Source organism: Cupressus sempervirens, chromosome 10, assembly GCF_028749045.1.
Source record: "Cupressus sempervirens isolate cs-2001-9-10 chromosome 10, ASM2874904v1, whole genome shotgun sequence".
Taxonomy (NCBI): Eukaryota; Viridiplantae; Streptophyta; class Pinopsida; order Cupressales; family Cupressaceae; genus Cupressus; species Cupressus sempervirens.
The window spans coordinates 202,195,444-202,223,418 of record NC_143127.1 but is presented as its reverse complement, the minus strand read 5'-3'; the positions used below and the strand labels follow the sequence as shown (position 1 = coordinate 202,223,418).

Below are 27,975 nucleotides of genomic sequence, written 5' to 3'. Positions count from 1 at the left end.
CACATGGAAAAGTCTTAAGGAAGATGTGTTGCAGTATGTCAAGGAATGCATTACATGTCAGTAGAATAAATCTGAGCGCTCATATCCAGCATGATTAATACAGCCTTTACCCATTCCAGAATAGAAATGGGAAAGTATTTCCATGGCTTTCATTACTAGATTACCCCAGGCACAAGGTAAAGACTACATTTTTCTAATAGTTGATAGACTAACAAAATGTGCACATTTCTTTGCTATCACTACAGAGTTTACAGGAGTCCAGATTACAGAACTATTTTTCAAGGAAGTTTTTCGCTTACATGGTTTACCAAAGAATATAATCAGCGATCAAGACAGTAGGTTTCTAAGAATCTTCTGGGAAGAAATGTTCAGGTTAACAGGTACAAAATTGAATCATAGCACCAACTACCATCCACAAATAGATGGTCAAACAAAAGTTGTAAAAAAATGGGTGGAGGGATATCTTCACAATTATGTTGTTGGACATCAAAAAAAAAGCTTGCGTTCGATGGTTACATTTGGGGGAATATTGTTACAATATGACCTATCATATGTCTATTGGTATGGCTCCATTCAAAGCTTTGTATGGGTATGACACTTTATCTTTTATTGATCTTGATTTTAACCACAGTAATGTGCCCAAGTCACAGAATTGGCTTCAAGAATGTCAGGATATTCTAAAAAATTAAGAAAAACTTGCAAGTTGCACAAAATCAACCAAAAATTTATGCAAATAGGAAATGTACTGAGTGCAGTTTTGAAAGAGAGTTGGTGTATCTTAGGCCACAGCCATACCAATAATCTTCACTCAAATGCAATGGTGTTGAAAATTGAGGCCTCGCTTCTATGGGCCTTATCAAATTGTCAGCAAAATTGGTGCAGCTGCTTATGAATTGAATTTACCGGAGGGTAGTCATATCCATAATGTTTTCCACGTCTCATGCCACAAAAAGGTATTGGGAAAACAGGTGACTGTATGAGAAGAATTACCACCATTGGATTCAAAGGATAAATTGGTAACCATACCCGAACTTTTTTTGGATATATGAGAACGGCATTTGCATAGTCAGTCTATCAAGGAAAATGTGATACAGCGATTTGAGTGCAAAATTCAATCTAGTTGACATCGGGGCATTGATGATTACTATAGCAGCGTTAAGGAACAGAGAGGTCAATCTAGGTATAGTATACAAAGGGTTTTCAGACATAGAAGATTACTGGGCACTGATATGGATCTAACAAAGTGGGAACCTAAAGGTGATTTCGTCTTACTTTATTGTTTCCCATATCCGCAACCCCAATATGTATTGAACAACTAGGCCAATATTTAGAAGGGTGATGAGAGGCATATGTTGCTTGTGAAGATATAGCGAGAATGACCCACATGGAGAATGCAAATTCAATATTAAGTTGAGTCAAGAACATATCTATTTACGTGGTGATCATACCCGCATTTCAATAGAGTCGTCGAACAATCAATTCTTGCAGAGATTGAAGTTTCAATACAGTCTAACTAGACAGAATAGATTGGGCCATCATATAGGTGGATTGGTTATTCTTCATACCCTGTGTATTTGTATGAACCTTGGTTATTTGATAAATAAGAAATCCAAATTTCTTTAGCATCTGCAATATACCATTTTCTATGAATTTAAATATACTTTCCAGGTATAACTAAATAGCAAACTGGAGAATATTAAGTGTTGGAACTGACTAGGAAATTTAAAAGGAAATATTTCGGTATTTTACAAGTGCCTTTGTTAGTCTTTTGCTTTCCCTAAAGGCTCCTTTTGAAGCTGCATAATTTTCAGCTTCTTGGGTCATTTTCCCTGCTGAAAGAGGTCCTTTACGACTCATGGTAGTGTTTCTAGTCTTGCCAATAGAATCCATGGGTTCACTTTGAATGTTTTCTTCTATGTGTTCATGAGTCTCCCTCTGAATCTCGGGAGTAGGATCTTCTTCCATATCTTGAGGGGATTCATGACCTTGGTCTATTTCATGAATATCTTTGGATCTTTTAAATGGAATGTTTTCTTCAAAGATTACATCTTTGCTTGACTCAAATAATTTTTGTCCTAGGATGTAAATTCTATAGTCTTTCGAGGTTTCATTGTAACCAAAAAATATTCCCTTATTCTCTAAGGGTTCTAATTTTGATCTCTTTTCTTTGGGTATATGAAAGTAAACAAGACAACCAAAAATCCTCAAATGACTTATGTCAGGTTTTACTTTTCTGAATGCTTCATCGGGAGTTTTGTTATCCAAGAGAGAGTGAGGACATCTATTTTGAATATAGATAGTAGTATTCGCAGCCTTAGCCCAAAGAGAAGTGTTAAGGTTCTGGTCATGTAGCATGGCTTTGGCTACTTCCAGAATAGTTCTGTTTTAGTCCTTTCAGCTACTTCATTGTGTTGAGGGTTGTGAGGAACAGTAAACTCCCTCTTGATCCTAGCATTATTACAAAAGACTTTAAAGTTATCAGATATGTATTCCCCACTATTATCTGACCTTACGATTTTAATTTTCTTGCTTGATATGTTTTCTACTAGGACTTCGAATTCTTTGAATCTCAATAGGACTTCATTAGATTCTTTACATTTCAGAAAGTATATCCAAGATTTCCTAGAATAATCATCTACAAGATTATATAGTACAAGAATCCTCCTAAGAATTTACCGTCATAGGTCCACATAAGTCTAAGTGAACAAGTTCTAGGACATCTTTAGCCATACTTTCACTATTATGAAATTTTCTTTTAATGTTCTTCCCCAGGGCGCATCCTTTGCAAGTTCCTCCATGCTCTAATTTGAATTTAGATAATCTTGTTCCTATCTTTTCTAATGATAGTAGGACACAATAATAAAGATGCCTTAATCTTTTGTGCCAAATCTCACTTGAGTTTGAGGATTTATGTATCAATGTTGCACTCCTATAGTGTGAGTTTTCTTAATGTTTGAATTTTAAGGCCATGCCAAAATTTTACCATCCATAAAGGTAATTCGATGTCCTTTGCCTTCAAGGGATGAGATTGAAACTAGATTACATTTGATGCCTGGTACAAATAGAACGCCTGTTAATTGGAGAGAAATGTCAAAGTTCAATTGTATGGTGCAAGCACCTATTCCTTTCACGAGATAATTTGAATCATCCCCAATTGTGACTTCTTCATTTGATTCTTCTATAAGACTGTCTAGATGTTCTCTAAATCTAGTTATGTGACAAGATGCCTCACTGCCTATGACCCAAGTATTCAGACTAGTTGTTACTTGGCTTGAGAGGGCTGAATCAAACTTAGTTATGAGTGTTGGTCAGAATCCAAGGACATACTAACGTTGGCAACTATATGCACATGTGTGTGCATTTATGTATACCAATTCACTATGTGGACTGATATACATGCATACACACACATATGCATAGACATTAAAATTAACTTGTCATAAATTTCTGTGAGATCATCCTTGCATTAAACTGATATAATCCATATCACTCTAACTATGGAAATCTAAGCGATCGGATTTATCTATCTCTTGGATCAGGCTGCAAATCCCTGATCAAAATCAATCATATGTGCTACAGAATAGATCGAGTGAATGGTCCATCACTCATGACAGGTCAGAGGCTGTTAGTGATATTTGTTTAGCATATAATCATGCACGATAACTATCGGATGCATTTGCAAAAGGTTCTATAATTAATCATACCCAATCGGGTTTGTTTAACATATTAGACTTTGCCTTCGTGTCTCTTCTAAGAGAAATATGCTTGAACAGTCACAACCATTCCACCTTATGCCTTTTGGAGATATTGTATTAGTTGACCAATCACAAAGATAAGATCATAGAAATCAATAAATGTTCTGCCTCTTAAGGATCAAATGCCCACTAGTTCGGATTCAGACGTGTGAATTTATATTCAGTATTTTTCAATACTGTTTGAGCATTTTAACAAAAACACTCACAGTCCCTTTCTGAGCTTTCTCTATTTACTTCAGCAATAGAAGCTTGAGGTTTAGGTCTGTCCGGATATTTCATTGCAAGAAGGCTAAATCTATCACATCTAAAGCATTGTGCCTTAGATAGATCCCTCTTCCTTTTGAATGATTGTTTTCTATTTGTATATTTTTTCTTTCTTCCTTTTATAATTATTTTTCTTTCCTTTCTTGTGCGCATGGGTGTTTAGGATTTGCATGTCATTATTCTGAGAGTTCAGACCAAACCCTCTGGTAATCAGTCTAGACTCTTCTTGGATGCAGTCAGTTTCCAAACAATCAAACTTAGTTTAGATCGAGCACTTATTCCCTGTACGAACATTTCTCAGGATGTAGGGAGTCCGTTAAGGGCTAGCATCATTAGTTCTTTGTTGTCAATCATATGACCAATAGTCAATAATCGACCCCTTCATTCTCTAATTCTCATGATGTTACATTTTGACTTTTGTTCATTTTGATATGATGTAACTGTTGTTTTAGGGCAAGAGCTCTACTTGTATTATTGATCTCATACATGTTTTCTAAAAATGTGAACATGTCGTATGCCTTACTTAGTTTTGATATAACTGGAACTATGATCTTTTACAACAGCTACTAAGACTTTCATTACTGTTATTCTTTTTCATCCATAGTTGTTTTTCATTTCTTCCCTAGGAATGGAAGGTTCCCTTTCAATAAATGATTCTAAATCATGTTCTTTTAATGCAAGCATTATCTTAAATTTCCATGATACAAATTTTGATGCTCCATCAAGTTGATCTTCATTTCTGACACCGTTCACCATTTTATATATTTGGGAAATTCAATAGCTTATAGGTAATGTACATTTTCTCCTTTATAAATCTGATAAGGATCTTCTTTAACTAGGCTTTGAAACCATGTTAAATTTTATCCAATTTAAGTGATAAACAAATTGTCTTTATTTAGAATTCTTCAAGGTCTCTAATATGCCCTTAATACAAATTTGCAGAACCAGAATATCAGATTGAAGTTAATAATAGTAAGTATGATAATCTTTTCAACTTAAGAAGGTAAATAATATATATGCTACATTTCTTGTACTTGCCCATTTTATTTTCTGTGTCTTCCAAGAATTCATTTCAAACAATATATATAATATCATGGTAAATTACTTAATATTGCTTTGAAGTGTTGCAGGGTTTCCTCAATCTTTCGCTTGGAGTAGATATCTTTCATGTTGAAGTAGTTTAGTTGGATGAAAGTTATTGTGGGTGTTTGCTTGATTGACTCAAACAAGAGCTACTTGCATAGTGTAAGTGCTTGACAAATAAGAAGAGAACGAATCGGCCTCGAACAAGATCATCAAAAAGGATACAGCTTCGATGTCAAGGGAGGCACTCCTGTCATATATTTGGCCACACACTTGAACTACGGACTTGGGTGTTCAAGCTGGACAATAGCCTCTAACAGAATGAAGGCTAAAAATGTATAATTCTAAGGGATGAATTCTCCATGTTTGTGTCCTTATAGCAAGATGATTATGGCAGAATTCCTAGACTCGCATGGACTTGCCCAAACTCAGTGAGTCTCTAGGCAAGTCCCAGGGGCCTAGAGTCAATCGAATCTACGTGTCCACACATTTAAACTACGGGCTAGGGTGTTCAAGCTGGACAAGACACAACCAGAATGACGGCTAAAAATGTCTAAGGGATGAATTCTTTGTGTGTATCCTTATAGCGGGATGATTAAGGCATACAGACTCATCCAAACTCAATGGGCCCTAGGCTGAGTGAGCATAGGCAAGTCCTAGGGACCTAGAGTCGACCGAGTCTAAGAGATCACTTGCTAAGTAGCAAGTTTCAAGGTGTCTCATCGAGTCTCAATGACGAGACTTAGTCCACAAAGTTAAAGTTATTTTCAAAAAAACATAAATATAAATATAAAATTTAAATATAAGAAAAGACCTAAACTTGAAGTTGTGATTTATATAAATATTATCAAGATGTTTGAGAGTGCGTTCAGATCTCCACGAGTTAACAGAGATTCAGGATTTTGGAAGATCCTTAAAAAATTAAGACAGCCAAATTTCAATAATCAACAGATTTCCATTTGTGTTCTTTCCATAGATCTTACTAACTTTTCCAGAATTTCTTGATATTTAGATTTTCCAAGGACTCCTCTCATCCCCTATACATATTGAAGTTTGTTATTTTCTTCAGGGACAGTTTGCATTTATACTTATGCGATCGATGTATATTCACGTATGTGATCAAAATTTCAAATTACCTTCCATTTGATTATGTTCTTGTATCTGTAAGATTTGTTCTATAAAGTGTGCATGAAACGGATTTAAAATCCTTAAAAATCTCTAAATTTCTTGGGTTTTTTCACTTTTGCGAGTTTTGTCGAGTCTCAAGTCGGGTCCGCCTCATCGTGTCCAGATTTGGGAACTTTGGATTGAGGTAGTATATTTCATTGTATAGACTTCACCAAAAGATGGTGGGGTGGCCAACAATTGTTTTTCTCTTGTTGGGTAGCTCGGATACACTAGGTTTCTGGCAGATATTGATTGTTTGTCAACCCCTTTTTCTCTCGGGTGAATGGGTTGGTGGTGCCCTCGTGGACATTAGTTTTGTGTATATGGTGTCACTAGTTGAAGACAAATCTATCCTTGTTGGCCCTTTCGTCCAAGTCACATATGTAAAACATTTTATGATCAATGTAATGGGTGCTGCCCCTTCGCAGCTATTTACTTGTCAAAAATAAACAGCAAAGTAAGGCAATTATTATTTTCACCTTCAACAGACCCCTTCCACTTTTCATTCATCATTCATCTAGTAATGTCATTTCACTCTAGGTAAGGCTTGAAGCCTTTGATCAAATGAGGCTGTGACTGTGAAGCAAAAAATTAGCTTCAAGTGGAAAGAGAAGTGGCATGAAGCTTCCAACCAATTACATGCCCCCTTTATTCCTTATATTATTATAATACGAGTCCAAACAACTTTTTGCAAGACGTGGGTACATTCCAACAATTTGTTTTTATTTTTTATAAATTCACAGAATTTCATAAAATCAGCAACCCCTATGACATAATGTTGAGGAAAAATGTCAGAATTTGTTGCAAACTTGAAAATTTTCCTGAAGACATCTAGATCAAACCCACAGGCAACATCCCGAAACCCCGCCACGCCCTGTTTGCATCGAGCTGGGAATGGATAGTACGCAAGCCAGCAAGGTTAAAGCGATAAACAAGTAACAAGCAAGAGTAAAGGGATAAATCAGTAACATAGTATTTAATTATCGTACCCTAAGGGGACAAAATTGCCATACTAACACACCCAAACCCCACATCCATATGCAACCCCACACTAGTACCACAACTTGTGGCAGTAGGGTTTTATTATTTTAGAAATCAATTTCCCAAGGATTTCTCTGCCTCTGAGTGTGACACCCTATCAACCACTCTATGCAGCCACTTCAGCAAGCTGTATACACAAACGTTACCACAGTCAACATTCTTTCATAGTTCAAAAACCACTTGGACATGGAATGAGTATCACATGCAGCTCACAAAACCGGCATCAATTGTGCCGATTGAAAAAGGTATTCCTCAATAATCACTGTCCAGCCCTGGCAACTAGCTCTGCATGAGCATTCATTACACTCCACCTCCTTTTTCTTAATTCATGCCGATTTTGGTACAGATAATAGATACAAAAGAATCAGGTAGTCATAAAGTTCATGTCAGAGATCAATGACCTCAGTGCTACTATTCACAAAAGAGTAATCATAGCCCAAGACATGTCCAAGTCATAGAAACCTGGGAAATCACAGTTTTTGCTTGCTGTAAAACACAAGGATCATCAAAAAACAGACATAAATTTTCCAATTGTTCATCGTATCATGTATACTGTAGATCTATAAATGTTTCAGTTTAGATTCTAGAATAAGACCAGATGGAATTGGCTAGTTATTGTTTTATTTCTGTATCTTCACAGGACTACACTCGATAACAGTTTCATGAATAGCAGTTTTTTGTAAGAACTTTTATCTAATATATTGGATCTTCTCATACCAAAACTAGTTTTTATAATTTAGGATTCTGCTGTGATTCTTAAGAAGAGTATGGTTTCTAAAATAATCATATTCATCTGCATAAACAAAAACCAAGTAAATTTTTACTGAGGTGAACATCATAATAGAAAACTCTAATGGCAACAATTCACACATGGAAAATTAAAACTGCAGCCCACAACAGCAGTATCAAGTCAATAGAGATTCTCAAAGGCAAAACAAAGATATATTAACAAGTACAAACAAAAGTGCTAATGATGAAGATGAAAAACACAAATATGATAGTAATAAATAGTGTGACTGATCAAGATGGTAAGATGACTTTTGGACAGGGAGAAGACTAAAGGGATTTCTCAATGTGAAAAATTGTCAAGGTGAATTTGTGGCAATTGACTAAAAGCATCTCAGCCAACTCAATGGAATACTCAAGGCCCTGAATATTTTATTCAACATATTGTTAACAAACCAAGGTCCAGGAACCATATCCTAGTCATCTTGTTGCATTGCCAATGAGCACCACAATTGGTTAACCAAGCATTCAATGGATGGAGATGTAACAATAAGAATTCTTGATATCAATATATTGTTTTTTTATTATTGTCATTTGCTTGTAAACATAGCAACCACTTTTGTAGGAAGGGATAGTTGAAAAACAGGAAGAGACTTCATGCTAAGGGGAAAGCCAGGGTAATAAAGCTCAACATCATGACATAAAAGTCTTATGAGTCAAAATAATATTAGCGGCCCAAAATTTATATCAATAACATCAAAAGTTAGCAATCAATATCTTATGCTAGTAAACAATGAAAGTGTGGGGGGTGATTGATTTATAGCTATATAACAATAACATGTTTATACGATGCAGTGAGAACATGAACTCCCATCAATATTAACATAAGCTTGTCAAACGAAAAGAATCAAACATACTTTCTATGATGAGTTAGTAACTTGGGGTAACAATAAGAGATTATAGGCTTTTAGGTCACTGGGAAGAGAAACACCAATCCAAGCTGTTTGGCCCTTCTTATTCAAGCATTTGAAAAGGGGATGGTCTCCATTTACCCAAGACTTTTTTGAGCTATGCAAACCTCCCCCAATCTGGAGCCAGAAATGTGATCTTTTTTGTGGAATCCACAAACTTTATCATGAAGCATAAGTTTTAAAGTAACAATTATACAAGATGTCAGGTATTGTGACTTTAACAGTCAGCAAGTTGGACTTTAAAACTACATACAACAGTTGACTCAGTACATTCAGAGAGACACGTAAAGATCTTCACTACTAATCTATTGATGATCACATGTGGTTCAGGCCTATGCATTTAAAAGCCCATTGATGGCTGGAGCCTGGCTCGAATGGCAAGAGCTTATTGTTATGAAGCACAATGTCACAGGGTCCAATCTCCCCGCAGCCCACGTGGTACCAGAGGACATGTCGTGCCAGTGTTACCGGTCACCAGTCACATTAAAAAATTAAACTGGTGCATGTCAGTTTATAGGGTGTGCTATACACAATTCCTACAGTCTAAGAAAAGGGGGAAAAGCACATTGACATTACTGATATAATAAATAAAGAAAACCCTACATTCTATATGTATATAAGTATTGTAGATATTTTCTTTGGTGAGCCTTTTTGTGTCATATTCAGTCTTAAATGTACAAGTAGCTACAGCATTGCACCATAAGGAAAAACTATTTCCATTATTATTCAATAAATAAATCAATTATGAAAAACAAATCTCATTTTCAAAACAAACAAAAGTTAAATAAAATTGTTTTGGTTCTACTATTTTCCTTTTCCTTGCTATACTGAATGATATCATTCCAATAAATGGCCACTAGGGACTTCTAAACCACTTTCAATGAAACAACTTCACTGTAAACAGTATCCCGTATTGTACTGAACATGTTTATTATTTGCAAAAGAAATATACAGTTGCTCATCTGCCCATTCTACTATATCTATCTGATATTCAATTAGTACCAATAAAACCAATCCACAACAAAAAAATAAGGCATGGGAGCACCATTTGAATGTTCCAGGTTAGGCAGCCGCAGACAGTATATAAGTTAAACATCTTTCAGAAGGGATAGAAACAAGCATGCATGGAATCAAAATCCAGTGGATCTACTCCCAAAAGAGCTTACTCTTCCTTACGCCGATGCATCAATTGCAGCAAGATTGTTTTATCTGAGAACTTAGGCAGTCTGTACGCTGCAAGGTGGTCATCATCCCTAATACTAGATAACAAATCAACTGAATCCTCCAAATATCGAAATATCCGATGATTATAGATCTGTGAATGTCACCAATATTTAGATTTATTTAGTTAAAATGAGTTTTAAAATATCTTAAGAATGAAATTGAACCAATAACTGATGAAACAGAATCTATGAGATAAGTAATACATCAGCTTCCACAAACCTCTGCAAGCAAAAGCCTTTCTTCATTACGTAAAGAGCATGCAGTGCTTAATGTATGTACAAGATCCTTACACTTTCCCTGCTTAGGTACTGTAACTGTGTAGGGTGTAGGCAGTGCACTGCCATCACTGCTAAATACTGTAATTGTCATTGTCCGACTTGTGGCAGAGGGTAGTGGCAATGATAGATACATAAACGGATCAAAAGTTACAGAGATTTTGTTACACATTGGGCAAACCAAGGTTGACTTATATTGGCCCTGCAAGAACATAAAACAATTTTTAAAACCCAAATTCTCAATCAAGTTTTGAAACCAAAGCTTTAGATGAAAAAATGAGGCGCAAATGAAAAAACAGAGGTTCAAGGGAAAGGAAGCAAGTTTAGTTAAAAAAAAAAAGATAACCACTAGGTTGCACAACTCGTGCCTATCAGAAACTCACAGGTTAGTTGTGGACTATTATATAAGCCCCCACTATTTCCCATTGAACCAGGTTGGAGAAAGATCCATCTATCTAATTCAAACCAGCATGGCTTCAGCTCCAGGCCACAGTTAACCAGAGGTTTTTTCCATGTAATGTTATTATTGGTTACAATAATATAGACAGCTCTCTTTGTCACCATGGCAACCACAGGTATGCCAATTGGGAACAAGCACAACCATCCACATGCAGCCAACTTCTTTAAATTAACTCAAAAAAAATGAAAGCATATGTACATTACTTGAACACAATCATTTTATACGAGTGTTTAATTCATCATATCCAAATGAGATGTGAGAAGTTCCAATTCATACATTTTCAGGAGTCCACCAATTTGAAAAAATAAAACTTAGTTAATAATTTGGAGAGTATGCTCTTTTTTTTGCAAAATTTAAAGATGGCTTTACTTTTAATCTGAAGCATTAAAAACCAGGTATATGTTTTACAGCTCAAGATCTTTCAAATGATTATCTGTAAGAAAAACATTAAAATTTATTCATTGGATGCCTAAAAAAACATAAGCCAAAATATAGTGCACATTAGACTTTTAAGGGCTTTTGAAAATTGAAACAGATAAATTTAATCAAAATGAGAAATGAGTTAATAATAGATGTCTCTTGAGAGAATTCTGGAGCTATATAAGGTACATTAATTAAAAATAGTAGCAATTACAAATTGGCCCAGAAAATCCTGATTTCACACGTATCTGCATTTGTTTTCATTTTTTTTAAATTAACATAATACAATTACAGCATAAAACTACAAACTACAAATGATTGAATACTGAAATTAAAATATAATATATATAATACAACAATATCAATTTTTAACCCCTGTGAATTGTCCCAAGCACAAATATGGTACGGTTGAAGGATTTTATGCAGGAGGAAGGCTTTGAGGTCCCGGCTTCCTTTGACAATATGGATTTGGACAGGGATCCACATCATTCCCTTGGTACAAATTTAGTCCAGCTGGAATCATGGGGCACCCCACAAAAGAAACTTTAAGGGGAAATGCAAGATGGTTACTGAGGAATCAGCTGAAGAGAATTCTGGGTCTGTTGAAGACCAGATTATCTTCAAACGGAAGGGGTAGAACAACATACTGTAAATGGGTTGTTCTTGGAACTATGATAGCTCCTGTTAAGTATAGCCAGTTATTTCGCTATTGCATAAACTACACACTCTGCTTCTTTTGTCAACATACAGCACACATCCTAGCCAGATATTAAGACTATATATATATATATATATATATATATAGCATGAGTGGATTTTGACTGGATCTCATACTATAATACTTGACTTTATGAATATTATTATATGTATATGTTTGCATATCCATTGGGTTTTGATTTACTATCTTTTCCCCATAGACATTTTCTTGACATAGCATGCTAACTGCATATGTGGTTTAAATTTTTGTCCTCTTTTAGTATAGTACCGTCTCATCATTCTTTTTTCTGTTTGATTGCTCCTAGCCTCCAGATTAAGCAGTACTTGGAGTGTCCTGCTTTGGATTTTTGTCCCAGAACTTATGTGGGATACATATCAACCCTTTAGGGATGCTTGTTCTGTATTGGTTGTTTTTTCTTGTCAAGCCTTCACTGTTATCAACAGTTTGTGAAACATTGGGTATTTGTATTAGCTAAAAGGTTTAAGCTTAATAGAACACTCTTTGTCTAAGTATCCATTTAATTCATATTAGATGGTAGGCTTAGGCTTTTATCATGGTCAATATGATTTAATCTGATCTTCAATGACTTTTGAAACCAGGTATAGTACTGTCTGGATATTAGTTTAATGGCCAAAAAGCTTTTGTTTCTTGGTTTTCAGCAGTTTATGGTTCTAACCTAAGTCACAAGGTTCGAATTCGAATTTGAGTTCGGCAACTATAAAATTCAAATGAAGTTCGGCAAGTTCGGGACAGAGTAAAAATTCGGGGAAAAATTCAAATTAAATTCGCCTTATACAATTTTAATTATTTTCTAGATGTATGTAATAAATCTTATCGATTATCAAAATAGTAAAAATTGCTAAATAGATCTCACAACTTCATAAGCCTGATGAGACATTTATTAAGTACAAAACATAAGAAACATGTGAAATCACAATAGCAAAGATACTTTTTTGTTGTGAAGGTACAATCAAAAGTCAAGACTTCATAGCTTCAAGTAAACTTGAAGTCATCAAGAGCACTTGGCTCAGATGGTGTAGCATCATCATCAGTATCACTACCCAATTCTTCCTCAAAAAAGTCAGGCTCATCTGCATCTGGTACTGCTATGTCTTCCAAAGTCTGTTGTTGTGAAGATGACTCATTTGTTGATTTGTTCATAAGCAATTTTAAATTGCTGCAAACATAGACAAGATCTCCCAACTTTCCAGACAACAACTTGTTCCTCTTTTTGGAATGGATATGGTCAAAGCAACTCCAATTTCTCTCACAAGCTGATGAACTTGCTCCTCGAGTCAAAATTCGAATGGCAAATCGCTGAAGTTCAGGAGTTTCTACCCCATAGCTAATCCACCATCTATAACCAGGTACCTCATCTCGTGTCATATCATATTTGGCTGCTGCTATTCTAAACATCCCTTCCGCTTTTCTGTATTTCCAACATTGTTCTCTAATTAGAGATGCAATTGTTGGATCTGGTTCAAATCTACTAATAGCTTCATAAAACCCTGCCATAATTTCAGCATCACCTTGTCTATCAATGTGAAACAATTTAGGCTCCAAGTAGCAAGCTGCTGCATGTAAAGGAGTGTGCATCATTTTCCATCTTGAATCAACAATCTCCCATATCTCTATATACTCTGCTTCCACATTATTTAGTGCTCTTTGAATAGCTTCCTTGCAACGGTCCATGCTTTCATAAAGCATTCCAAGGCAAGGAGTGTCACCATCAACCATGTGGAGCACGTTAACAATTGGACCGCATATATTTAAAACCTCTGCCCCACTTTCCCAAAAGCTACTATTTAAAACAATTTGCTCTATCATCTTCCCCTTGCCACTTTTTGAGAGAGTTGAATTTTCCCACTCATTGGAACAAATTACAGATCTTAAAGCCACTTTCTCTTCAACCACTCTTCTCAAAGTGATATAAAATGAAGCAAATCTTGTATCACAAGGCCTCAACAACTCTCTAGATGCATGTTGCCTATAAAAGCTCAATGTGAGACGATGATTTCGTATGAAATTCGCAACTTCTCTTCCTCTATGAATTACTTCATGTATCCAAGGGAATTTTGCCAAATCATGAAGCAACAAATTCAAACAATGAGTTCCACATGGACTCCAATAAATTTCTAGATACTTCTCTATAATCAGCTTGCCAGCTCCCACACAATTTGCTGCACTATCAATAACCACTTGAACCACATTTGCAACCCCTACTTCAAGAATTGCTTCCTCTAATATCTGAAATATATATTCAGAAGTTTTTTGATGATTCATAGTGTCAATAACCTTCAAGAATACAACACCTTTAGGACAAGCCACTAAAACATTAATCAATGGTCTTTGACAGATATCCGACCATCCATCACTCAATATAGTGCACCCTGTTGCCTTCCAAGAGGCTTTGACCACAGCTAATTTATCAGTCACTCTATCTTTTGACCTCTCTAAGACAGTTGTTCTCAAAGCCTCAGAAGAAGGAGGTATGTACCCTTTGCCAAACTCTCCAACCTTTTGAAATACAACACGATAAAGTGGATTTCTAGCTACATTGAAAGGAATTGCACTAGTATAGAATAAATCAGCTAGTAAATCATCAACTACTTGTTTCTCACATGGTTTCCAAAAGCTATTCAGAGTTCCGCTCTCTTTTGTTGCCTTTACAACCTCAGGTAGACATGAAGATGACGGTATAGTTGATGTGAATCTAGAGACGTCTTCAATTCTTTGTTTCTTTTGTGCCTTCTTCATCTTTTGTGCAATAGAAGACAAATGCTCTTTCTCTAAAATCGCCTAAGCTCTTGGGTCACACCTGGACATGCAATAACACCTCCACCTTTACCTGCCGTAATACCAAGCAAGTGATCCATGACCCTTGTTAAACTTCCAGTAATAACTTTTGGACACAAGTTACACTGAACTTTATTAGGACTAGTTTGAGTCACATGTTTCCACGCCTCCGAAGTTGATTTGTGGGGAGCCATATTACAATCTATAGAATTAAAAACAAAATAATATATTATTATTTCAAACTTTAAAACAAAATAATTCAATAAATAATTTTTAAATGTTAATTTAAAGTTAAACATGTTAAAGTTCAACTTTTTACACTAATAATTATATTATTTGAAAATTGAAATATACATTTATTAAATATAATATAATATATCTATTTATTTATTAAATTATAATAAAAATCATATACTTACAAAGCAAAATAAAGTAAACATATTAATATATATCTAATCGACTCTAAACTCTAATATTTTAAAAGTTTTCCAAACTATGTTAATTGAAAATTAATATATCACTATTTTAAGTCAAATTTAAAAAATAAATCAAATATTGAATTAACTATTACAATTTTGATTACAAACAATTAAAAAAATTAAATTGATTACAAAAACTATATAAAATGAAATAATTTTCTTATACAAATTATATTGGTTAAAAACTATATACAAATAATATGTCTACAAATTATATTGGTTAAAAATTATATACAAATTATATTGGTTAAAAACCATATTTTCTAATGGATCTTCCATACCTCTCATGTCTACTCATTACATACTTGCTATTATAAATAAAAATGTAAAGACAACCTCAAACATATAAACTTACACATGCATATTAGATTACTATTAGAAATTATTTGAATTGATTAAATATTCAAATATTATAAGAAAATAAATTAAACTAAGATAATATGCATGCATCCATATTGATATTATTACAACAAAGTTACAACTACACAAATAAAAATCCAAATTATTACAAAGTCACGACACAACTATACAAATCGAAACAAGTAACAACTATAGAAATCGCAAGAAATAAATTTATCACAGACAGACGTTGGGCAGGCACAGGTGGGCACGACAGAGCCGAGAGAACAAACAAGCGTTTTTGCGTTGACCCAAGTGGGCACAGGTGAGCACGACAGAGCCGAGAGAGGATCTAAGAAAAATGCCGCCTCAACTCAGGACGAACTTATGCTGATTCGCACATTCGCGTTGGATCTTATAGACATTTCTACTCGATAAAACCCTAGAAACTCTGCTAGCAATTTCTAAATTTATTTGACTCTTAAAAGGAAGTGCGTTTTTGGCAGCCGAATGAACAGCGAATTTGAACGAATTTTTTCGGCAAGTTTCAGATTCAGCAATATCCGAATATCAAGCTTGATATTCGCCAAACCTTGTGACATAGGTTCTAACCCTTGAATAAGGCATGTAATAGCTTACCATTGCAGCAAGGTGGTTTTGGCAGAAGGATAGGACAGATGGCATCTACTAGAATTGCTGTCATACTGTTGTAATATGAGCTCAAATGGAACCTTATGGGACTCGCAGATTCCTAAGTTCTGATTATACCTAACTCTATTTTTTTGCAGTATAAGTTTGATTTGCATTCATTGGTGGTATCATAGTGCATTTTATAAGAGACTTTGATCATGAAGGCAGGTATCAGAATAGATTCTTCAAGTTTGGTTCCAGATGCATTTAGAACTTTATTCTCATGACGTAAAGACAACACAGTTAGACTGATAGGAGATCTAATTACCACATTCGTTCTGTAATATCCCTGTCTTGATTAGAATCTAATAAATAATAAAAATTAACTAATAGACAAACAAACAAGAATATATATAATCTATTACTAAAATTAAATATAACACAACAAAAGGTAACAAATGAATATAATAATATCATATTTGCTTTAATAAATAATAACATAATAGAACATTATAATAAATATAAGTTAACAATATTTAAAACTAATAATTCAAATGAAATAGATTAGATTGATTTATCAAAATACAATATAATAATTGATATATTCATTTATAACAATAATAAAGTTATAAACAACTCTCACTAATAATATCATTAATTGATATATTCATTTACAATAATAAAGTTATAATCAGATCTCACTAATAATATCATTAGTGAGAGAGCTATCAATTAAGAAGGATTGAGATTTTATATATATATACATATATATAATACTATAGCATGAAGGCCAAAACATCTGTATTAAGGATCCTACTTAGGGAGTCAATGGCAACAATAATAGGCATATGGGAAAGCCTGATAACATTTAAATTATCCATGATTACAATAATAATGAACTATGTAATGAGGGGAAGTGACTTGTCACTCCATTTTCTAAGATATAAGACAACAATCATCAGTGATTGAATCATCAAGAATAACAGTGGATAAGACACAGCTAATTCTTATCAAATAAAAAGAAAAATAATTAAAAAGATGGCAGATATGAGTGTTAACGGAGATGAAGTCAGGGAGTATGAAGGAAAAGAACAGACAGGCATGAATACAAGTCACACAATATTTATGGCAAAACAAAAGACATTTCCACGTGGGCTCAAACAGGAAAAACAAGATACACTAAACACTGAAACAATAAGTGTGAACAAAGACATCAGACGGAGAAGCCAACTCAGCAAAGATACCTACTAAGCGGCAGGAAAGGAGGGAGCAAACATGAAATTCAGAGATAAAATATATATGGTACAAGTATGCTGGAAATGGTATAAATATCCACAACCCAGCAACATAATATAATGCCAATACATATAAAAATAATAGCTCATTCATATATCATCGAACTTCCCCACATTTAATGCAAAACATAAATATGAAACTGTTTCACATAGAAAGGAATCACATGGGAAAATATAGCCAAGAAGCGAATAATGGATAAGAGATGAAAATCTACCAATAACATTTAAGAACAAAATAATTTAAGCGCTTCCACTCATAGTAGTTATTATCATTATATGAAGGAACTCATACAAATGAGGATAAAGGTGAGAGACTTATCAGGAAACAAGATAGAGTAAGGGAATTAAAATAAAGTAAAGAAAAGACAAAAATCAGGTTTGAAAAAGGTGGACATCATTTGAAAGAAAGTATTAAATTAAATATAAATCAGCCTTAAAGTTGGAACATACTTAGAGGGGATATAGGTATGTAAATAATAAGTATGAAAGAATGGAAAAGGAAGAGAATATATGGTAAAGTCTAATAAAATAAAACAAGAGAATGGAAGTGAGGAGCATCCATTAAATAAAATAGATAATAAATAAATTTATTATTATTTTGGGTAATGATATATTATCATTATATTTAGAAAATTTCAGATTCATTAATCATATAATATTATTTATGAAGGACGTAAGAACAGTAATTAAAGTGAACTAAAGAAAACAGTAAAAGAGAAATAAAGGACTTTCAAAAGTGTGTTAATAGAGTGAATCATAGTGTTTAGAAGAGCATTGAGGGAGTAAAAGGCACATGGTAATAAATCCGGAAGGGGACATTACACATTCAGAGAGGGCAGAAGTTGGGGTTTGATTTGCCAAAAGTTCAGGTTTGGTTTGAAATTGATTCAAATTTTCCATCAGACTGAGAAATTCAGTCAAAATTCTTCACACAGGACCCTGGACAACTTTCATGCTAATTTGATCAATTTTGTTTTTTTACCCGTGCAAGCCTGGAACGAATTTCCAATGATTGGGCGACGACTTGACTGCTTTGACTTCCGAATAACATTTTTGATTGATTTATATACCTTGTTCCATTTTGATATTTCATTTCAAACACACACGCAGCAATATGCATAGGATAAACAATTAAAGTTAAAGTCTTTGTTTGCACATGCGCACGACATTTCTTCCAAAGACAGGAAACGACAAGCAGAACGGTTTTCCATTTCTTCCAAAAAACAGAGCAACAGTTGACATTTCTTCAAAGAAAGAGTGACGGTTGAAGGCAGACAAGTTGATCTTGTGGATATTGATTTAAACTTTCAAAGCAGACATTTGTGTAGGCAACAAAATGGGCTTCCAGCTCCACAGACTCTGGGTCAACATCCCAGTGTTTTGCCTGCCTTTTTTTGTAAGTATTTTCTTTGTGTGTTGTGAGCCTCAAGTTGGGATGCACAAAGACTAAGTTATCTGCCATCTTGGAATTTAGTTAGTTGCGTTTTAACGAGTGGAAGGAGTATTTGTTCCAGTTCCTCTCAAATGATGAACAGAAAATTTATGAAGATTTCCAATTTTGAAATTAGAGAGTTAAGAGTTGTGAATATTCATCAACAAGAATTTACTGTTATGTAATGACCTTGCTCAAATCTAATTGAAAACTTTTGATTTTTGGCCTTGGAAATTTTGTCAAACACTTCACATACAAGGGTCATATGACTGATATAACATTTCAGTTTGCTTTAATGACTCTTTTCTTTAATTAGCATCAATGAGAATGCTTGCAAGAAGACTCAAAATTGACTAAACAATGACCTAACATGAATGTGCAATTTATTTTGACAATATTAAATGCATATATATGACTGAAACTACTTGCAATATGCAGCTACAGCAACTGGTAATTATGACAAACACTTTGGAAGCAACCTAAGATGGCATTAATGCACTTACAGCCAAGTGGCATTAATACAAACACTTGGTATGCAAAATTATAACATTATTTATGCCAAAAAGAAAACCTACAGCCAATTGACATTTTGTCAAAAAAATTGGCATGCAAACTAATAAGCTGATCATGAATGATAAAACATATTCAATTACAACTATATCAGACCAGCAACTTATGTCTCCCTTATTGCACATATTATGTCAACTACAATGCTAGTATGAAATGGCCAAGACTTTTAGCATTACAACATATGCAAACTATGTAATTTTCTGAGTACAAATGCAACCTTAGTATGAAATCTAAAATGCAATATATATGCAACTTGAAATGTCGCCCCTATTCTTGCTTGGCAAAACTTTAGATAAATAAATGCAGAGGCGATAGCAATTGAATGCAACAATACCCAGAACCATAGGATGCTTCAATGATGAGCTATGAACCGAAATGTTTTGCCAATGGTGCCCTTTCTGTAGTATATCAGAGCACTAAAATTATTTACCAGCAACCTAATAGCTACTCCAAAATACGCCAAGCTCTACCAAGATGAATGCTCAAATACCCACAAAGAAACAATACCCGAATGAGGCCATACAAGCAAAAATCTGAATATGATATGCAAAATTGTCCTCCATTAAAATCTGAAAAATACTGGTAACTATAACAGCAATGTGCAATAAATGAAATCGATCCAATGATGAAATTCCAAAGCTCCAAAATGCCTCCAAAATCTGCAATAGATTTCCTCAAATCGATACCACCAAAATTTGGCCAAGGGCCATAAAATTTTGCTTTGAAGTACAAGTAGAAAGTCTGAAGCAACTTCCTCAACTTTGCAATAATTCAAGTGATATTTCACACCCTCAAAATTGCTCACCAATTGAGAGTTATCGTTCTCAATAGCCACGGATATTATGTCACATAACGTCCACCATGATTATCTCATTAAGAGAATATTGATCTACAACAGATATCAAGTCAGCATGATATCAATCAATTAGTCCAAGAGATATTAACTATCAAGACATTCCCACGAATATCAAGTCAGCATGATATTTGTCATGATAGTAAACATTGTAATGTCATCACCTTATAACGTTGGATACAAGTGTACATTATCAGAAAGATCGTCACGTTTCAGTAATATACATAGGGAAGGCCCATAAAGCCATAGTCACAAATATGAAAAAAGAGTTTACACATTAAACATCTTATATATATATATATATACAACAAATGGTCACCGACCTGATTAAGCAAAGATCATAAACACAATCAGTGCTAGATCGATTTAGCAAGTAGCAATCCTCTATTCAGGAGACTTGATCAGATTCCAGACTTGCACGATATGGACAGTTTTGGTTAAAAGAAAAGATTATTTTGTTGATGGCAAGAATAATAATTCTTACTGATGCTACCATATCTTAACACTCCCTCTTAGCTAGGGAAGATGACGAAGTCACATGATGTATACCATAACATGTCATGGCATGTCCACGGATATTATGTCACATAACGTCCACCATGATTATCTCATTAAGAGTATATTGATCTGCAACAAATATCAAGTCAGCATGATATCAATCAATTAGTCCAAGAGATATTAACTATCAAGACATTCCCACGAATATCAAGTTAGCATGATATTCGTCATGATAGTAAACATTGTAATGTCATCACCTTATAATGTTGGATACAAGTGTACATTATCAGAAAGATTGTCACGTTTCAATAATATACACAGGGGAGGCTCATAAAGCCATAGTCACAAATATGAAAAAAGAGTTTACACAATAAACATCTTATATATATATATATATATATATATATATATATATATATATATATATATATATATATATATATATATATATATATATATATATATATATATATATATATATATATATATATATATAAAGTTAAAATAGAACAAATTTTGAGATTTAGTCTCAATGAATTACATTTCAACCATACTAAGTTTCTTTCTGAAGTGCTCCACTTTAACTCTAGAGAGAGGCTTGGTAAGATTGTTCATTGTTTGATCATTTGTACAAAAATATTCCAACTGGATTGCTTTCCTTTCAACCATATCCCTCACGTAGTGATAAGGGATCTCTATATGCTTGGATCGATCATGGAAAATAGGATTCACAGAGAGCTTGATGCAACTTTGATTGTCACAATGAATTGTAGTAGGTTTTAGGGGTTCCCCAAATAATCCTACAATCAACTTCTGAAGCCATATCGCTTCTCTAGCTCCCATGGCAGCTGGAATATATTATGCTTCAGTAGAATTTTGTGCCATGGAAGACTACTTCCTATTTATCCAAGAGATCATGGTTGATTCCAAGCTAAAACAACACCCAAATGTACTTTTTTGATTAGTACACTTCCGGCCCAATTTGAGTTTGAGTATCCATGTAAATCTAAATCAACATTCTTAAATTTGGGCCCATATCCAATAGTACCCTGTAGGTACCCCAATATGTGTTCAGCAACAAGATGTATCTCTTGTGGTTCACACCTAAACTAGCTTAACGCATTCGCTGCATAGCAAATGTCAGGTCGTGGGTTAACCAAGTACATCAATGATCTGATAAACTGTTTGTAGAGGGTAGGATTTGCAAATCTGAATTCTGTCGATGCCTCTTTTAATTTATGCAAGTTTGTTTCCATGGCTGTGGACGTAGGCCTACTATTTAGCATTCCAAATCTTTTCAGAATATCAACAGTGTATTTTCCTTGATTCAAAAGAATACCATCACGTTTCTGCTAGAGTTCCAATCCTAGAAAGTAGTGTAAAATTCCCAAGTCCTTCATGTCAAATTCTGAAGCCAAATCTATCTTGCATTGAACAATGAGGTGATCTTATCCTGTAATCAGCAATTCATCAACATATAGGATTAATATTAAAATGTCACCTTTAATAATTTTAAAGTAGAGATTTGGATATGCATCGTTCTTAGAGAAGCCTAACCCCATAAGATAACTATTAATTCTCTCATACTAAGCTCTAGGAGCCTATTTGAGTCCGTACAGAGCTTTTTTTAGTTTACATAAATCGGATGTTGCACTATGAATCACAAAACCATCAAGTTGTTCTAAGTAGACTTCCTCTTCAATAGTCCCATTCAAGAAGGCAGTTTTTACATCCATCTAGTGTATCTTCTAGCCCTTAGCTGCAACAGTGGCTAAAACTGCTCTAACGGAAGTGTATCTGGAAACAGGTGTGAATGTCTCCTTATAGTCAATTCCTTCCTTTTGTGAAAAACCTCTTGCAACAAAACATGCTTTATGTTTTTCTATACTGTCATCTTCAACATGCTTAATTTTGAATAGCCACTTAGAGGAGACAATAGATTTCCCTTCAAGTCTAGGTACTATATTCCATACATCATTCTTCAGAATGAATTTATACTCTTTCGTCGTGGCATCTTTCCATAATGGGTGTTTAAGGGCTTATGTTACACCAGGATGCTCAGATGGTAGGACCAAAATGGTACATGTGCCTTATCCCAAGAAGGAGGGCCATTCTGAGAATGAGAAGATTAAACTAGGTTCAAATGTCAAGGCTTGCACAATACAAACCGGTTACTATAATCTTGATGCAGTGTTATCTAAACCTTGATGTGACTAGATATTTCTTTTCAATTGCATGTTTTCAGCATTATACTATTGCAATTACATTCCTGTTCATATGAAATGGTAGTTATTATTTTGTTATCCATTTTTGGACTTGAATTGAAGGGAAAATAAAATTGGGAACCATGATTTTGAGAATTCTTTAACTTGAAAATGATAATCGTTTCTAATATTGATTAAATGACAAGAATGTTGTTTTGTGCTCCACTAGGAGTAAGCACACTTAACTAAAACTAGCAATACTTATTTATAGATGTAACTTTCATTTGACTTGAGTTTTTCTTGAAACATTACGGTGACAAGATGGGCATGAAAGCCTAGGTCACGCGAATGGGAAAGGTAAATTGCCAAACATTTACAGGCAATTGGCAAACACGCCCAGATTATCTAATCGATAAGAATCCTATGTAAATTGTTTAGATGCTTATAATTAATTTATGACCCAAGGATGGGTTGAGCTAGGAAAAATTTGCATGAAAGGTGGAGTTCCATGAAAATGTAAGAGTTTGTGGATAGACCAGCTCAGGGTCTAAGCCACAATCTGAATTTGATGGGCAGAACAAACGAACATCAAGGCCACACCCTGTCTCAGGAATTGTGTGTGGGCATGAAGTCCAAGTGCTAGGAGATTGGGATACGCATAGTGTGGTACCATGCCTATCCTAACCTCAATGGTTTTGATTGGAGGTATGATGATCTTTCATATCATAACATGTTTTAACTTTTTGGCACATTATTTTATATACACATGTGATATTGATCTTATATGGTAATGAAATATCAAGAGATATTGAGCTATTTATATTGTTTTTGAGATAGAGTATATTTCTATCATGAAATGATTATTCGAATGATATGTTATTATGATAAGATGGGCATGAAGGTCAAGGTTACATACAGTTACCCAGACTGGGCAAAGCCTGGTTATGCCTATCATATGGCTCCAGATTGTCCCCATGTATGTCTGAGACATACCTGATAACTGAGGTGGATCAATAGATAAGGGCTGTACCCTGCTCAAACAATGGAATATACCCCATGTACCCACAGTAAAAAATAGAACACATTCTTTTATATGAAAGAATCAAAAGTGAAACCTATACAACACTAACTGATTCTAGGGCTTCTGTTGTACTTTGTTATGCTGGATAAAATCTGGAATGTGGAGGATAACCTCTCCTCTGTAAAAGGCCAATCCTCGGATAAGAAACAATAGCAGCCCAAGAGAAGGTTGCTATGGAAATGGAGGACTCTCTACACTCCAAAGATGTGAAAATTCAAACATTAAGACCAGGTTTAGAAGAATTGAGATGAGGAAGCAAATCAAATGATCATGCATTCCCTGAAAGACGAGGTGATGGTGCTAAGGAATTGAGTTTCACAATTTTTTCCAGGATATCTTCAAAAAGCTAAAGCCTAAAACATATCATGGAAGAGGGACCTGACATTCAAGCTGAAAACTAAATTATCAATTGCATGTCCCTCCAAATTATCTTAATTTTTAGCTTTCAAAAAAAGCTCAGGTGGGAATTTGACCAAACTAAAATGCATACCCTCCAAATAATGTGAATGATTCTCAGATCTGTGTATACCCTCAGATCACTCTCAGCAAGTCTAGGAATGCATATAACATTTGTCTTTATGGAATGACGGGCTATTGTATTATCCAGAATGGATGTTAGCCAAGCACCACTTTTAGGCTTCCTTGCAAAGACAAAGCAACCCAAACACCATACATGTATCCATGATAGCAACATCAAAAGGGATAAGAAATCTGGATAGAAGCATAAAGAGTAATTATTCTTTTTTTAATCTATACCAACGAGGATCAAAGGCCACAAACATTCAGATTTTTAATTATATTATATCATAAATCACAAGGCTGGATCAAATATCTGGCATTCTCAAAAACGGTGGTGGCACTAATTTTAGTCTGGTCAGAGTCATAGCCATTTGTAAACAAAAAATATAACAAAATAGTATATCTGCACTCACTTGGCAGACATCCACAATTATGGAATCGTTGCGTGCAATATGGTTTGCCCAGTACTCATCTGCTACTTCCTCATCTGGTCGCCCATCTGCATCTCTAGACTTAATGTATGGCTTGTGTTTCACACGATTTAAATCCTCGTGGAGTCCATCCAATAAAAATGCTAGAAGCTCCTGTTGAATACATGTGAATTGCAAACAAATCCCACTATACTGAATTAGCTTATACATAGAAAGTAAGTACTTTGTTCCCAACTAGATTAACCTATACAGACAAAAAAGGTAAAATCCTAAATGTACATATTTGCAGTATTTTTCTTAATAACTGAACCATAAGTGTAAACTTTGTTAATTAATTTTCAGCTTGCACAGATATACTAACTTGTGAATCATGTTGATTATAACCACTGAACTGAGGTGCAAAACGAGCAAGTTTTCCCTTGAATGGACGAGGTGCAACTGGGGTCCTTCCAGGAGCCCATAGCTTCCGTAAAAGCTCCCCAAATGCTATAGCAAGTTCACCCTACAAGTACATAATGAAGAAAACAGAAATTGATACCAATTAGGAGGGGTAAATATGTAGCAAAAATGCATTGCCAAACAAAACAATGAAATTATGTAGTACAGTTATTTTTCCACCTTCCTTTAATGAATATGTCTGTGATCTGACAAGGAAAAACAACAATTCACTGAGATCAGACCAAACTGGTTTCAGATACTTACAACCATACCCAAAGGATTCTGCCAATTTATTTCCTGGCTATAATCTTCCCGAAAGTATCTCACCAGTTCAGGTGTATGAACTAGACACTGAATAGCACTGTTCATGAAACAAGTATTCCCTAGGTTTTGCAGTCCAGTTAAACCTGCTGAACCTCCTCTGACACTGCTGCTGATAATCCCATGGCCATTATCCAATTCCCTCAATGGTGAGTATTGGGATAATTCAGGACTAGAGCTTCTTGAAACACCCTTGCTTATGGATGGTCCACCTGCAATTGATATGCCTGACCTAGAAGGTTCTAATGGAACAAAAGTAATTTCTTTTCTTGTCGACCCATTCTCATGTACAGAGCTTTGACATCCATCAAGTCGATATCCATCCCACTGTACCTCCAAAAGAATCTGGTGATAGATGTAACTTATCAGATAAGCAATCTTAAATAAACCCTCAACAAAAAGTTTGTTCAAGATTAAAGATAACTATGAAATGCAGGTTTACAAATATCAAGGAAATTATAATCTCAAAGAAAAATATAAGAAATGTGCCAGAAGCATAAGAAAATTAAGTTGACACGAGAATTGAGGGGGATCGCTAAAACCTACTAAGTTGATACCAACATGAGCTCCCATACTAATGTTTCAATGTCTGTAACACTATCTTAAGCCTTGTACATTTAAGGCTGCACCATTATGATAGTTTAATTGCCAATGATCATGACCAATATTGATAGTACATACCAACATTGTCACAGTATACCATTAATTACTATATTTCATTTGGGATAAAGAATTACTGTAGCACAAGAATCCTGAATTTTAGAAAATATCAATTTAGATTTATTTTTTATTGTTGAGAGATCCTAGAATGCGAGATTAAGCTTACCATAACAACAATAAGAAAAATGTAATGAGATTAATATGCAAATTATGTGACTTAGCTGGAAAGCTTTTGATACAAATCCAGATTGTTCCAGTTTTATGTTTTGGGGTGGGCCATACAAGGGCTTTGGTTGTTTCGCTACTGGGTTTACCCAGTAACAATTTTATCATTCTACTTGATTCCAATGTTTGGTTTGCAAATTTTTCAGGCAATTTTGTTTCAAGAATTTCCAGATTTGGTTTGGTTTATTCCATTGGTACCAAAGCTGTGGTTGTGAAGGACCGGGGTGCTATACTCACATACCCAGGATAGGCTCACAGTAAGCAAGATAATTAAAATGGTGTCAAAACAGGTCACCAAAAATAGTTTTTTGCCTGCAAATCAGAAAAAGTACAATGTAAGCAGAAATCTGAAATAGATGACACAAACAATGCAACAACCATTTTTTCAGCAGAAGTAAGATATTTAATTCCCATCACTCCACATATAGCCGAAATTTTGTTTAGTCATTGTTGGAGACCCACAAGACCTCATTCCTATACTCTAGATTCTAATGTACTAACAAGCCTAGAATTACAAGAATGATGCAACATTCCTGTTTACCGTACTGGTAAAGAAATCAACGCATACAGACAATGGAACAAAATAGCAGAATTATATTTGCATATGCCAGACATACATTACGCTTCATAATATTTGTAATCGTAGATTATTGATGATAGATGATTATGATTTAAAATGATCCCAAACGGGATATAAATACTATCCACAGAACCTTTCCGGAGGAGTCCGTCAGCCACAAACATTATGTCTGCTACAAACTATTTACCCGTCAGCTACAAAATACAAAACACCAACGACATTATGTCTGCTACAAACTATTTACCCGTCGGCTACAAAATACAAAACACCGACGACAGTCAATCTGTCGGCTACAGAAACACCGCCGGAACCATCCAGTCAGCTGACACCATCCCCCCCAAAAAGAAAAGTCGTCTCCGGACGACAATTACAAAATATCTTAAACAAATTAATAAACAAAATACATTATTAGAGTGACTACAACAAGAAAAATCTGCTTCTGTCACATCACTTCCACATTCATCCCATCACATCTGGAGCCTCTGCTAACACAATACTATCTCCTCAAGCTGACCTTGAT

General features: G+C 34.7%; 1 protein-coding gene across 3 annotated transcripts in view; it reads right to left on the bottom strand.

Moving 5' to 3' along the window:
• UBP5 (ubiquitin-specific protease 5) overlaps window positions 1-27,975 on the bottom strand; it is a 146,624-nt gene that overhangs the window by 52,049 nt on the left and 66,600 nt on the right. For all 3 annotated transcript variants that reach the window (XR_016358102.1, XR_016358103.1, XM_089807590.1), the window contains exons 6-10: window positions 25,934-26,335; window positions 25,593-25,733; window positions 25,214-25,384; window positions 10,451-10,708; window positions 10,174-10,322 (exon numbers count right to left, since the gene is read on the bottom strand). Coding sequence is in view for 1 of the 3 variants with exons in the window: in XM_089807590.1 (XP_089663716.1) it covers window positions 10,174-10,322; window positions 10,451-10,708; window positions 25,214-25,384; window positions 25,593-25,733; window positions 25,934-26,335 (1,121 nt within the window). In the remaining 2 variants the exon portion in view is untranslated. The remainder of the gene's footprint in view (window positions 1-10,173; window positions 10,323-10,450; window positions 10,709-25,213; window positions 25,385-25,592; window positions 25,734-25,933; window positions 26,336-27,975) is intronic.